The sequence below is a fragment of the Elgaria multicarinata genome, chromosome 10, assembly GCF_023053635.1.
Source record: "Elgaria multicarinata webbii isolate HBS135686 ecotype San Diego chromosome 10, rElgMul1.1.pri, whole genome shotgun sequence".
Lineage (NCBI taxonomy): Eukaryota > Metazoa > Chordata > Lepidosauria > Squamata > Anguidae > Elgaria > Elgaria multicarinata.
The window spans coordinates 75011452-75025801 of NC_086180.1; the positions used below are offsets into that span (position 1 = coordinate 75011452).

The following is a 14350-nucleotide window of genomic DNA, read 5'->3' on the forward strand; positions in this document are numbered from 1 at the left end:
CTAGCGAAATCTGGGAAGGCAAAAATCACCTTCTCGGTTCTTCCTCCTTTGCACTGGATGATCAGGCTCCTCCGAGTTCAGGGGCTTCCAATCACCGAGGCCGCAATTGATAGGATTGCGTCCTGAGTGACTTAATTTTAGAAGTGAGAGGTTGATAAGTTTTTGATTTTCTTTGGCTTTTACATAAACAGGCAACGTTTATTAAACAGAAAAACACGTTTGAGTATCTCACTCAGTCGAACTTTCTCATTAGGGGGAAAAACAAACCCAGCAACTCCAAGCATTTCAAATAAGATCAATAAAGGAGACCTACCCGCAACGCTTCTAGACGTCAATCGACGTCCGTGCAGCCTTCCTGGCGCTAATGACCATTTTACATAAGCACACGCGCAGGGAATGACCCAGTAGTGCCGGGCTCTGGCCACGAGGTGGCGCTCGCTCACTCGCAATTCAAGACGCCAACCGAATCCGGATTGCACAACCCTTTAGACGCCACTGTCTCCCACTCCCGAGAGCTCTTCCCGGCGCATCCCCACCCCTTGCTGCACTTCCAATACTTAATTACATTTCTTCCAGAATTACTAGGCAACCCACCTCCAGATGTGTAGTTTAAAGGTGACGGGCGTGCGCTGGGATCTGCACATTCCTCGCCGCACACCATGTGATAGTGGGGCTGCTAAGGTGGAGTTCAGCTTCCACGGGGCCGCCTCCTGCTCCCTTCGCCACTCTTCGGGATCTGTGGCGGGCAAAAGGCAGCGGGTCCGTCCTCTTCGCCGCCCCGCTTCCCGCCAGCCACCGGCCCTCCTGCTTCAAGCCCCCTCTTTGTGATCATTTCAGGATCTGGAGCCAAGGAAGAGCCAGGTGAGGATCTTCTGCGGCTGTTTTACGCGTCGGGCCGTCTTTCTTTTCAAACACTTAACGCCTTCCCACCCAGCCCTCCCCAAAGACGTGTGTTTGATTGGGGAGCGCGGCGGCCGAACGGCTGCGCCCCAGAGGATGCCAGCCGAGCGGGCGCCTGCCCGCAAAGCCCCGGCGCGTGTTCCCCCAGGGCTCCGGAGCGATGGGCGGAAGGGTCGCCGTGGCCAAGAGTTCTCGAGCCCGCCGTCGTGGCTTCGCGCCTTCAGGACTCGTTTCGAGCCGTCCAGCTGCCAAACGGATCCTGGGTGGACGCGGAGAGGGGGCGAGCTGGGAGCCGGAGCTTTGGGGGCGGGCGGCGTCGCTGGCGGGCTGCTGCTCTTCTTCCCCCGCCGTGGCCAAGCCCGGGAAGCAGCACTGCTCCAGCACGGGGTTCTCGGGCAAAGCCGGGGACGCTCCAGCGCGCGAGCGAGCGCACGCCGAGGGCTCTTTCCCATCCACAGCGCCAGCGGTCCAGAAGGCGCGGAGCGCGGCGGCCGGTCGGTCGGCGCTTCTGCCCGGCTGGATCTCCCAGCCCGGAGGAACGTCAGCCGGGGAGAGAAGCTGGTATACGAGGAAGGGTCGCGGCCCCCACCGCCGCCGGCCGAGAGCACATTTGCTTTGGATCGGATCGCTGACCTTGGGGAGAAGGGTCGCGAATTCGAGGCGTTAGATTTAGGTTAAACGCCTGAATTATCTGCTGAGGGGAAGTGGGACCAGGGGAGGCGGATGGCTCCGGTTTCGGTGGGGCTGTGAATCCATTCTGGGTTTCGGACAGAACCAGCCAGAACTCTAAAGGAGTTGTCCAAGGCGTTGAACCCTATTCAGCATCTTGGGCAGCTCCTTTAGAGCTCTGGCCAGTTCTGACCGAAACCCAAAATGGATTCACAGCCCCACCGAAAACGGAGCCACCCGCCTCCACTGAGTGGGTCCTCTTTTTCAATAATAATAATAATAATAATAATAATAATAATAATTTTATTTCTTGCCCGCCTCTCCACTCCGATCAAGGCGGGGAACAGTCCACCATAAGGAAATCTGAAAACTAAGGCCTGACCACCCCAAATCCTTTAATTTCTTGAAAATATGGCAAAGGACTCCAACCCCTTCCACTGTATCTTGATCCGCAGGCCCAGCTGGTTTTGGCAGCAGGGATCATCTTCTAGTTAATGTTTACAGTGGATCAAGACCCGGGACTTTTATTGGAGAGACCTGGGGGGTGTTGTTGTGAAGTGATGGTGCAAGGCACAGAGAGCCCATGAGGTCCTGGGAAGAAAAATGACAGTACATGGAGTATGAAAGGGGTAGGCAACCAGGTGCCCCCCAGATGTTTTGAACTACAACTCCCAGTGAGGCCAGTGGGTAGGGGATTCTGGGAGTTGTAGTCCAAAACATCTGGAGGGTATCAGGTTGCCTACCCCTGTCGAAGAAATGGGGGGGTGTGAGGGGGTCTCAGCCCAGGAATCTTACTGTGTCAAGTAAATTGTCTTCCATTCTTCAAAGCCATGTCTATCACCACAGGCTCCTTGCTTTGTAGGGCAAAAGAAGAAGCATGAAAGAGATGAACTGGGAGAACCTTTTGTTACATAGAAAAGGTGTAATGAGAAATGATTTAAGCTAGTTCATATCCCAGTTCTTTAACCTGGAGTTTCCCTTAGTTTCGTCTACCAGCTATACACTTCTTAGTGTGTGTGTATGTATGTATCTTGCTTTTTCCCTATGGAAGGAAAGGTGAGCTAAATCAAGGAATTGTGACTTGCTCAATGGTGCTCTATCAGCTTTGTACTTGAAGAGGGAATCCCAAAGTCCCACATCTCACTTTGGTCAGTGTTCTAGGCTATGTTCAGCCCCATCCTTTGCATGCTTATTCCCATGGAATTCAATGGGTTTACTCCCATGTAAGTTACACTGGATCACAGCTTTGCACCTCATTTTTAATCTTGCTGTCAAATAATGTAATAAAAAATAATACTGAGATACCCAGAATCCCACCCTACTGGCTGATCCAAATACTAACAGTATTTGGAAGCTATTTCAATGGGGCTTTCTTCTAAGCTATTATGTTTAGGGGGTGCAGTTGTGCAACTCCATCCCTGGCATATTTACTCAGAAGTCTCACTGAACTCAGTAGCCATATCTTTATTTAATAACTTTATGTAATGTAGTTTATTAGGGCCAACCAAAAATGCACAATGTTGAGTGCAAGCTTTCGAGATCTTCAGATCTCTTCATCAGGCAAGATGCTGCTCAAAGCAGGTTTGGATGCAGTGGTGGGGAAGGCCAATGATGTTGAAGTCATAAAGGCTGCATATATTTAGATGGAAGGTGGAGGAGGAGGTGAAGACTCACATGGGTGGGTTACAGTGCAACCTTCAGGTGTTTTGGACTACACTTCCCATCACCCCAGCCTGCTTGTCAATTTGGGTGAGCGATAATGGGAGTTATAGTTAAAAACATCTGGAGGGCACCAGATTGCCTAGGACTAATCCACTTTTGTCGCAGATTTGTCTCCAACTTTATGTGAAATGCACAGGTGGTAGGCAAGGAACAGGACTCCCAAGTGAGTGTGTGCAGGATTACAGCCTTAGCCCCAACACCAGTATTTTCGTTACACTAGTTTCTGGATTGGGCTATGAGTCATGGAAGTTGCCTTGTTTACAAGCAATTCCCCCTCCCTCTTTGAGCTTTTAATGAAGCAGGGTAGCTAGCTGAAATTTGGCCAGCGGCTGCAATTTTCCTGGGCTGCATTTGACACTGGACTTGCCTGCATCTGGTGGAAAATAGGGGATTGGTTGCTAGAGGTGATTGTCAAGATTCCCATGCAGACATAGGAAGTGATGATTGCACAGGTTTGATTTCTACTTGAGAATGACAGCCTGGGCTTGCTTGTCTGTCCAGCTTTTGCTCAGAGCAGTCAACTTAGGAAAGTATTGATGATGGAAAAGAAGGGAAGATGTGATGACGACGTTGATGATAATATTAGGGTGACCATATGAAAAGGAGGACAGAGCTCCGGTATCTTTAACAGTTGTATTGAAAAGGGAATTTCATCAGGTGTCATTTGTATATATGGAGAACCTGGTGAAATTTCCTCTTCACCACACCAGTTAAAGCTGCAGGTGCCCTGCCCGCTTTTAAATCTGGTCACTCTAGTATAGCTCCTGCAACTTTAACTGTTGTGATGAAGAGGGAATTTCACCAGGTTCTCCATATATACAAATGACACCTGCTGAAATTCCCTTTTCAATGCAACTGTTAAGGATACAGGAGCCCTGTCCTCCTTTTCATATGGACACCCTATTAATTGCTACTACTGCTACTACTACTACAGTGCAGGCAGTGTGATCTTAACCATGTTTCTCCCATTTAACAGCTAAGGCTCCAATCCTACACCCACTTACTTGGAAGTAAGCCTCATTGAAATTAATGGGACTTACTTCTGAATAGACCTGTGTAGGATTGCAGTGTTAGTGTGTTTCAGGTTGCAGCTGTACTGTTGATCTCCAGTAATGTTTACTGAATACGTCCCACTCAGTTCAGTTAAGGCTGCAACCCGAAGCACCTTTACTAGGAAATAACTTGCTCCAAGCAACAGTACCGCACAATGGGACTTCAAAGTGGGGCTTGTCTCCCAGTTAAAGAAGTCTTCTTAATCTGTCAACTGCATGAGATTTAATTGATTTTTTTAAGCAATTCAGTGTGCATAAATGTTTATTTAAAATGCTTCTAAAGCACCCTTCCTCAACCTGGGGCGCTCCAGATGTGTTGGACTACAACTCCCAGAATGCCCCAGCCTGCAGTCCAACACATCTGGAGCACCCCAGGTTGAGGAAGGCTGTCTAAAGGAATCTATATGGTTCCTTTGTTTCTAGATGATGCACGCATACATGTTGGTCAGCAAGCATTTGTAGAGGGCCTTTGATCTTCTCTCACACATAGGGGAATGTTCTCTTCTAAGGCAGTGCCTGCCGTTTCCAAGATTCATGGGTATTATTATTTTTTAAATCTGCTTATTTTAGTTGCTCAAAATGTTTTAAATGCTCGCTGGGAAATGTTGGGAGTGGTAGGACTTACTTCTGTCTACGCATGCATAGGCTTGTGCCATAGATGTTGCAACCCTGATTCCACAAGTACGATTGCACTGCATACTTCTAATATGAAAGACATTGGAATCTGGATTTTGCTCTGTCATCTCACTGGAAAGACCTTCCCCTTCATCCCAGATTCAGAGATGAGGCAGCTCTTAAATGGAAACATCAGGCTAAGGCATTTTGGGGCTTGAGGCAGAATAAGCAAGTTTTGTTTTCCTCCTGCAGCAAGTCATATCACCCTAGGCTGGTCAAGTTATTTTTGCACCTGAGGCAGAAAATCCCACAAGTATTGCTCCTCATCTCTGGCAGTAAAAATACAACAACAACAACAATAAATAAGAACTCAGAATTTGCTGCCCTTTAATCGTATCCCCAATCAGACGCCTGAGATGGCTGCCTCACTCTGTCTTATGGTAGGGCTGGCCCTGAATCCAAAACTGGTTTGGAGGTTTGGTCCCTGGTTCAAATGATGACCCGTGCTTGGACAACGTTATTAAAACCAACCAATCGTAGTGGAAGCCAGTTTGTGAACTTCGCATCCAGCTCATAATAACATGTGTTCTTCTGCCACACTGCAATGATATAGGAGGTTCCATGGTCATTCTCATATTCTGACTATAAGAAATGTATCAGAACTCTGAGCCAATTACAAAGCAGCCAGCTCCAAAGACCACCGAAACCGCCATTGGGTTTCAGCCAATGAGAATTCTTGCTTTTTGAGTTGTAGGCTGTACTGGTAAACCCACCCTTAAGACTAGTGCTTTACCCTTAAGACTAAACTGATCCTTAAGAACGTTGCAAGAATTTTAGAAGAGGCAAAAATGGCAGGCTGTGGATCAAATGTAGGTCAATTAATGCTATGTTACGCTGACTTTGATTCTTTGGGTTTGTTTTTGTGTGTGCTGGCTCTCCATAAATGGTGAATTTAGTGTAAGAAGAGGTTGCTCAGTTGTGTGTGTGTATTTGAGTTCCCCGGATAAACATTGATTTGCTCTTTCCCCCCCGGAAACCCTCTTTAATTTTCCACCCTTTCCTTTTTGTTCCTCTCTCCTCAGAGGTTGTGTTTCTATGCTAGACATCAATTCTGACTGAGATTGAAGTGACCAGGAGAGCTTACTTGTGTCAGGGCCCCCTCCTGCTCCCTTGGGGCCAGCTGGAATATTAAGTAGGGAAGGAATGCATTTGTAAGAACTTTGCTCCAAAGTGCCGGGCCACTTGTCCTCTGGCTTTCTTCAGAGCAGAAAAGTTTTGCTGAAAGGAAAAGGAAACAGCAGAAAGCGTTAAAAAGAAAAGGTAGCAATTCAAAGGGAATCACCAGCCACAAAAAAGGCGTTAAAAATCAATGCATTGGTCACAAATGGGGCATGATGTTCTATATGTCTTTGAAGCCCATGCGTGGAATTCTTTTAAAACTACTACAACAGCAATAACAACAAAAAGAGCCACTTACTTCAGCTGCAGGAAGCATAATTTAGCTCAGGATTGCAACGTGGGGGAAGGCTGTTCTTTTGTGTATGTTTTAGGCTACAATTCTATGCATGTTTAGACAGAAAAAGGTCCTACAACTCTCAGCATCCACCAGCCTGGGGGATGTTGGGAGTTGTAGGACCTTTGTCTGCCTAAACATGCATAAGATTGCACCCCTAGAAAACCAAATTGCAGCTTCAGGGAGAGATTTTCAGAGTGGAGGGGGAATAGTGTGGAAAGAAAAGGCTAATCCTTCCCCAGGCTGTGGTTCCCTCCCCAGGGCAACTTTTAGTTTAAAAAGAAGACAAGAAGGGTGCTTCCAGATGAGACTTTTATTGTGCAATTGTCCTGCCTATTTCATGAAGTTTTACAGGGGGTTCAGCTGTCATCTTCCATTTGTAACCTCCTCATGCTTGACCATCTATAGCCAAAATGACAAGTCCAGTTCCGTACAGATGTGTATTTCCAGGCTCATCCACACCACTCTCTCTAAACAGAGCATATCTATGGAAGGGCAGGGTGTCACTATCTAAACAACTCACTCACTGCCAGCAATGCAAATGTTTTCACTCCCTCGAGTTCAAGTTTCCAGGAACGGAATTTTGCCTCCCTTTGCTTTCTACCAAATAAAGAGATCTGTGAAATAAAGCTGCCATACTCCTATAGCAACCTAAGTTGGTCCAGGGCAAGAGATAACGTTATATACTGATTCTCTTCTTGATTGTAGTATTTATGAAGTAGTTCAGAGTAACTGTTTTCAAATTAAAATTGCTAAGTAATGCAACACAGGGTTTGTTGGTTTTGTTTCCTTCGTTTACCTTAGAATGAGCGGTCATGGAGAAAGGCAAAAAAGGCTACGCAGACTCCCACGCCTTTTAAAATTTCACTTTCTATTGGTTGGATTATCCCACCCCCAACTACAAAGTTGGTAAACATTACCAATGATCTGAGGGAGAAGATGCAACAGCCTGGCACACACCATACAACTCTAGCTAAGAGTGCCCCCACCCCCAAGCTGCTGCGGAGGCCAGCAGGAGAGGAAGCAGCAGCCCTTCTAATGTGCTTAGATCCAACTCCGTGACCTGACAGACTTTGTAACCAAGAATCTAGTGCCTGAGTTTGCTTCTCCCCCCCCCCCTCACCATTCTTTTTTCTTTTTGTGTTGTGCCTTCTAATCTGTAAACTGCCTGATTTCTGAATTTTGTAAACCACCCTGGGAGCCGTTTTGGAGTAGAGGAAAAGGAGCAGGGTTAAAAACAATGCTTTGAATGAGTGTCGTGCTCCCAAGCTGTGGAAAACACTCCCTCAAGAAATACAATTAAACCTCGCTGTCTTGGCTTTTAGAAAGGCTGTGAAGACGCGTCTTTTAAATCTAGCCCTTGAAATGATGTCACTGTTTTCATGTTTTAAATTATGTTCTAACGGTCTACGAAAAATAACGTTCTGTTTTCTTGTTTAATATGCTGTGCAACACTTTGGCATCTTTTTAGCAAATGAGGCAGTATATAAACGTTAGAAATAAAATAAATGTCCATTTATCAACTAATCTCGCTATATAAGTGTAAGTGTAAGCCGCTCCGAGAGCCTTTTTTGGCTGAGGAGCGGGGTATAAGTATGATAAATAAATAAGCCCAGACTGCTCCTCTAAGCCAGTTATAGTTTTTGCCCTCTGGCACCATCTAGGGACGTCCCTCGGAACTGCGGCCTTCTAGGGAAGTTCCAAGTTCCAAGAAATAGTTTTTGCCCTCTGGCGCCATCTAGCGATGTTTCTCAGAACTGCGGCCTTCTAGGGAAGTTCCAGAAAAATAACTGCCGGGACCTTCCGGCCTAGCAGACGGGCCAAAACCCACTCTCAGTAAGTAATTTGTCTCATAAGGGTAAATTTGATAGAAGGCTAACCTCTTCACCAGTTATAAAAATGTTAGCAAGGCTTTTACTTTAACATTGTGGCAATGTCCAGAGTCTGACGGTCTGAGGACATAAAGTTAAAAATTATTGCGGAGCAACTGCAGGCACTCTTGGAGGATACTGATTATCTAGATCCATTCCAGTCTGGGTTCCGATCTGGTTACGGGACTGAATCAGCCTTGGTCACCCTGATGGATGACCTTTATCGAGAGAGGGACAGGGGGAATGCAACCCTGTTAATCCTGCGCGATCTCTTGGAGGCTTTTGATCCCACCGGAGAGTTCCAAGAGAATAAACAGGGTCCGACTCCCCCTGTCCCTCTCCTGGCAAAAGTCATCCCACAGGGTGACCAAGGCAGTTTCCGTTCCAAAAGCCTGAAGCCCGATTGAAATGGATTGAAAACTCCCTCCACACAATACAATAACCCATGGTGGGTTAAATAACCAACCATTGACTATTTAAACCACAATTGGTTATCGTGTTGGCTGAACCCAGTCAATATTGGGTTTCTCCAGCCGAAATCCAACATGGTAACCACTACTTTATCACTTGTCAGTTCTCAATGACTGGTATTTATTAGGTATAATATAGCATAATACCTAATAAATTGGGTATTATGCTATGTATTGCTGCCCTTTGGTCAACACAGCTGCCTTCATTTTTGGACTCACTTTTCAGGTGTGGTTGTGGGGAAATACCATGATGACAGCCTGCACTTCAAAATTTACAACTGCACCACTAGCTATAAGCCTACTGCTAAGCAGATCTACTTAGGTCATTGCCCCAAAGTCCGAAGAATCCCTGGGGCAGGTCATTGTTTTGTATGCCTGTGGGTTAGTCTGATACTGCTTGCTGTCTTTGGGTCCAAGGCAGAGCAATTCAACATAATGCAAAGAGGAAGGACTCTTTCTCTGGATGTTTTAGAAAAGACAGAGTGGATATTGTAAATAATTTAATTCTAATAAATGTAGGAATGGAAATGGATGATCTCAGTGTCTGGATATTAGTGCAGCAGTGGTAATTTTATTTTGTTTTCTTTTTTAATTATTTCTTAATGGAAAACAATGATATACTCCTTGCACCAAAGGGAAATAAATATCCCCAGGGCTGTGATTAAGAGAGTCCTCTGGGTAAACACTACAAAATGCCTTCTGCCGTTTGTTTAAAACCAAAGAAATAAATGTCTGTTATAAGTTTGTTTGTTTTTGCCTTTGCAGATTGTGGAAGATTATCAATGGCATGGAAATGTCTGTGGCAGCTTTTTCTGGGCGCCTGTTGCTTGTGTAATGAGAAAAAAGACTGACCTCTTGAAAGTGCGCCTGAGAAACCTATTGCGGCTTCAGACTGTTGCTCAGCGTGGTCCCAGATTAGGAAGATCACAACATGAATGCTTCACTTCTCTCCTCGGCAGGAAACTATTCTGCTCAGAACGTCTCGAAGGAGACTTCCGGACTCGTACACTTTCAGGATGTCGACTGCCACGTGCCTTTGGCAATGGTCTTCACCTTGGCCCTGGCTTACGGGGTTGTCATCCTCCTTGGCATTTCTGGAAACCTGGCCTTGATTGTCATCATCTTAAAACAAAAGGAGATGCGCAACGTGACCAACATCCTCATTGTCAACCTTTCCTTTTCGGACCTCCTTATTACCATCATGTGTCTCCCCTTCACGTTCGTCTACACCTTAATGGACCACTGGGTTTTTGGGGAAGCCATGTGCAAGCTGAATCCTTTCGTGCAGTGTGTCTCCGTCACGGTCTCAGTTTTCTCTTTGGTCCTCATCGCTATCGAACGCCATCAACTGATTATCAACCCTCAGGGCTGGAGGCCGAATAACAGGCATGCCTATGTAGGGATTGCTGTGATCTGGATTCTAGCCGTGGCTTCGTCTTTGCCTTTCCTCATATATCATGTGCTGACTGATGAGCCGTTCATAAATCTAACGCTAGAGGAATACCAGGGGAAGTACGTGTGTTTGGATTTGTTTCCAATGGAGTCGGCCAGGCTTTCATATACCACAGTTCTCTTGGTGATCCAGTACCTGGGCCCCCTTTGTTTTATATTTATTTGCTACTTGAAGGTAAGTGAGAGCCCGTTTTGTGATGTGCCTTGCCTGTTCTTTGTTCTTTCCAAATAAATACCTCTAAGGTACACAGTTTTAGGTCATACCATTGTTCTTGAATTTTTGTTTCCTCACAGATATACATGCGCTTAAAAAGAAGGAGCAATATGCTGGACAAGATGAGAGACAATAAATACCGATCCACTGAAACGAAAAGGATCAACATCATGCTCATTTCTATTGTGGTTGCCTTTGCGGTGTGCTGGCTGCCTCTCACCGTCTTTAATACGGTCTTCGACTGGAACCATGAGATTCTCCCAGCTGCTTGCAGCCACAATTTGCTATTCTTGATCTGCCACCTCACTGCTATGATTTCAACCTGTGTGAACCCTATCTTTTATGGGTTCCTCAACAAGAACTTCCAGAGGGATTTGCAAGTGTTCTTCCGCTTCTGCGATTTCCACTCCAGGGACGATGACTATGAGACGATAGCCATGTCTACTATGCACACGGACATTTCAAAGACGTCGTTGAAGCAAGCCAGCCCAATCACATTAAAAAAAAATTGTGACAGTGATGATGAAAAAATATAGCCCCCCAAATACCAGTCACGGGTGAGATAGTTTCATGGACAAGCACAATTTTTAAAAAGGATGTTCATCTCTCCTCCCACCCAAAGAAACTCTAAAATTTCACTTTCATATCTCTACTATTCAACTGCTGCTGCTGTTTGGTTTGTTCGTTTTTGGGGCTGCTTGTAAAAAGCAGCACACTTCTACCTAATTTATAATATAGTGGATGTTGGACCAATTTCTGCTTGAGGCTTCCGTCAAGCGTTTTTCCTCCCATTTGTTTCTTTGTGCATTGACACATTTCTGCACAAAGTTTTATTTACCGTATTTATTTAAAAGAATATTCTTTTATTGGAAATACATAAAACTACCCAGAAAAAAAAAGGCACAAGGCATTCGCACAGCCTTTGACATAAAGACTTTTCTTGTACAGAATTAGGTCATTCTGCTTTGAACAGCTGTTTTATAGTGTTCTTAGAAAAGTCCTATATGCCAGAAGCAAGATTGTCTTGAAAGCATTACCCCTGCAGATTAAACGAAAACAAATTGCTGTGTGCATCTGAGTTATTTAAAAGTACAAATAATTCCAAATGTAAAACCAACAAGGTTAAGGAAAAAGAAATAACCAATTGTGGACATAGTCCAGCCTAAGATTTGCACTTTACGGCTGCAAGTTTAAGCACACTTACACGGGAGTAAATCTCATTGAACTGCGGGCTCATCTACACCAAGCAGGATATTCCACTATGAAAGTGGAATATAAAGGGCAGGGGCCACACTACTGCTTTATAGCAATATTGAAGTGCACTGCAGGATTTACACTACTGCTTTATAGAGGTACTGAAGTGAACTGACAACTGTTGGGGCCCATGACACAACTTTACCAAGCAGGATAAAACACTATGAAAGTGGTATGAAAGCAGTATATGGTATGTGTCAATGGGCCCCAACAGTTGTCAGTGCACTTCAATACTGCTATAAAGCAGTAGTGTGGCTCCTGCCTTTTATATACTGCTTTCATCTTGGAATATCCTGCTTGGTGTAGATGAGCCCTGGGTGGCATTTACTTCCAGATAAGCATGGCTAGGATTTCATGGCATGTGCATATATTAACCATGATAGTTAACCATATATTTAATGCTCTCTTATTTAACTCAGTGGCACTTAAACTTGTATAACTTTGGCTAGATCATGCATTCTGTAACTAGTTATAGTTCAACACTTCTGTTGACACAAATATCCTCAGATGCATTTGACTGAGCTTGGGGTAGAAACCACCTGTACGCTTTGGACTAAGGGCAGCAACAAGGAGCGTTTAATTGGAGAAATAGTGCAGAAGGAAAGGGTCAACACAGCTCCCCTTGTGCCACCACCCTGCTAGTGCTGTCAAGGTGCAATCCTATGCATGTTTAGACAGAAAGAAGTCCTACAACTCCCAGCATTCCCCAACCAGCAGTGCTAGTTGGGGGAAGATGGGAGTGGTAGGATTTTTTCTGTCTAAACCTGCATAGGTTTGCATCCTTAAACTTAACACACACACACCCAGTAAAGATCAAATCTCAAGTCTCCCAAAGTCATGTCTAGTTGGGTCCTAAGTATAGCTCAACTTACACAAGGGAGCATGGCATACAAAGCTGAATGTACACAGGTGCCAAGCCACAATGGATTTTCAGGCCTTGTCAAAGCATTAATTTGAGGTGCCACGTTTGATTCACTCAGTATGCAGGCTGACTCTTCTCCTAATGCACAGTTTTATCCCATTTAACGAAGGAAGGAATATCAGGATATTAAATACAACATATTCCTATCTATTAGCATAAACTAGTAACATAACATCAGTCATGGTCTGTGTTCAAATTTCCTATTGTCAAGGTAGCTATGGGTAACATATAGTTCCTAATCCATCCGTTATGACTTTTGATTGAGAAGTAATTTGATTATCCAAGGCTCTTCATTGTCCAGCAGCAATGGGGCAGGGACTGTTATGGTGCAACACAGACATTGTATGAGATGGCTGTCCAATCAATAAAACTGAAGACTGAGGTTCAGGGCTTTAGCTGCAAGGGCTCTAGCAACCCACCAGACTGCACAACTGCAGCCTGCATTCATCTGCTGCAATAGAAAAACCACCCCAAGAATTTATGGGCCCAGTTCAGACAACACACTAAACCATAAATAAACCTTTTATCAAGGAAAAAGTGTCTTTTTTTAAAAAAAAAAAATGCTCATCAGGATATGCCTGGTTCAGACAACACGCTAAACCATGCTGCTTAACCACAAAATGGTTAATGGAATGCATTATGTGGTTAACCATTTTGTGGTTTAGCGGCATGGTTTAGTGTGTTGTCTGAACCAGGCATATCCTGATTAATGAGAATTTAAAAAAAATAACACTTTTTCCTTGATAAAGGATTTCCTTGAAATGTGCTGGAAACCGTATCCACCTGTGCATCTGACTTTTTTAATTTGGGTACTTTTTTAATGGCTCTGTATCTTCATCTATCTGTCCAACTCCCCTCACTTAATTTTCACCTTTAAAAAATAAATAGATCCTTGTATTTGACACAGTTACTCACTAAGAAGGAAACTGTCTCCTGCCTTTCAGTTTTCTGGCCACAGAGTCTTTTAGAGGAATAACAGACAAGCAGCACATCCTTATCTTTTTTCAGCTAATATAATTTTATACAGTTGAATCACTTTAAACACCTTATGGCCCCTAGGTAACAAATCTCCTCTTCTGAGGATGGAGACAGAGCTCAGCATTTTACATTACTGGTTAGTTTTTGGTTGTTCTATATTGATTTCTCCAACAACAGCATTTCCCCTGCAAAGTAAAAAACACAACAGTCTGCAGATCCATGCAATTCAGAAAAGGCTGGTCTGCTGTAGAATCCGCAGGCCGGATTCATAGAAATTTGTACCCATTGTGGATTTCTCCGATATTCCTAGCTCTGACACCTGCAGAGTTTTGGATTACAGGGAAAAGTTCTATTGTACAGTGTTGTATATAATTATATTGTATTAAAAAGCTTTCCAGCATTGGCTTTATAAAATTACAAAGCTAAATTCTGGGTTCTATATCAACAATCCATGAAGCAAATAGAGAGACTTTGTTTTCTTATGGCAGTATTTAGTAGTACGGTTAAGAGCTACATTTCCATAGAAATCAGTGCCTGCCAATACAAAAATTATCTGGGGCCATCAGGCAGTCCTTGCTCCAGAGGTTCCTTTAGAAACCCCTTTTGTTTTCATTATCCATTTGATAACAAAAGAGCTTAGTATAACTAACAGCCAGCCATCATATCTGTAAAGATGATGAATGTTTTATATTATGAGTTTGCCAAGAATAATTGTCTG

The 14350-nt window shown here is 44.4% G+C and overlaps 1 protein-coding gene across 3 annotated transcripts; it reads left to right on the forward strand.

Moving 5' to 3' along the window:
• Nucleotides 1-521: 521 nt before the first annotated feature.
• NPY1R (neuropeptide Y receptor Y1) lies at nt 522-13453 on the forward strand. 3 transcript variants are annotated; one of them, XM_063135442.1, is made up of 3 exons: nt 522-861; nt 9578-10439; nt 10559-13453. In XM_063135442.1, the coding sequence occupies exons 2-3, from the start codon at nt 9744-9746 to the stop codon at nt 11012-11014; spliced, it is 1152 nt and encodes a 383-aa protein (XP_062991512.1). In that variant the 5' UTR covers nt 522-861; nt 9578-9743; the 3' UTR covers nt 11015-13453. The 3 variants fall into 3 exon arrangements, with proteins under 3 accessions (XP_062991512.1, XP_062991513.1, XP_062991514.1); XM_063135443.1 differs by lacking the exon at nt 522-861 and adding an exon at nt 6096-6278; XM_063135444.1 differs by lacking the exon at nt 522-861 and adding an exon at nt 8234-8307.
• Nucleotides 13454-14350: the final 897 nt, after the last annotated feature.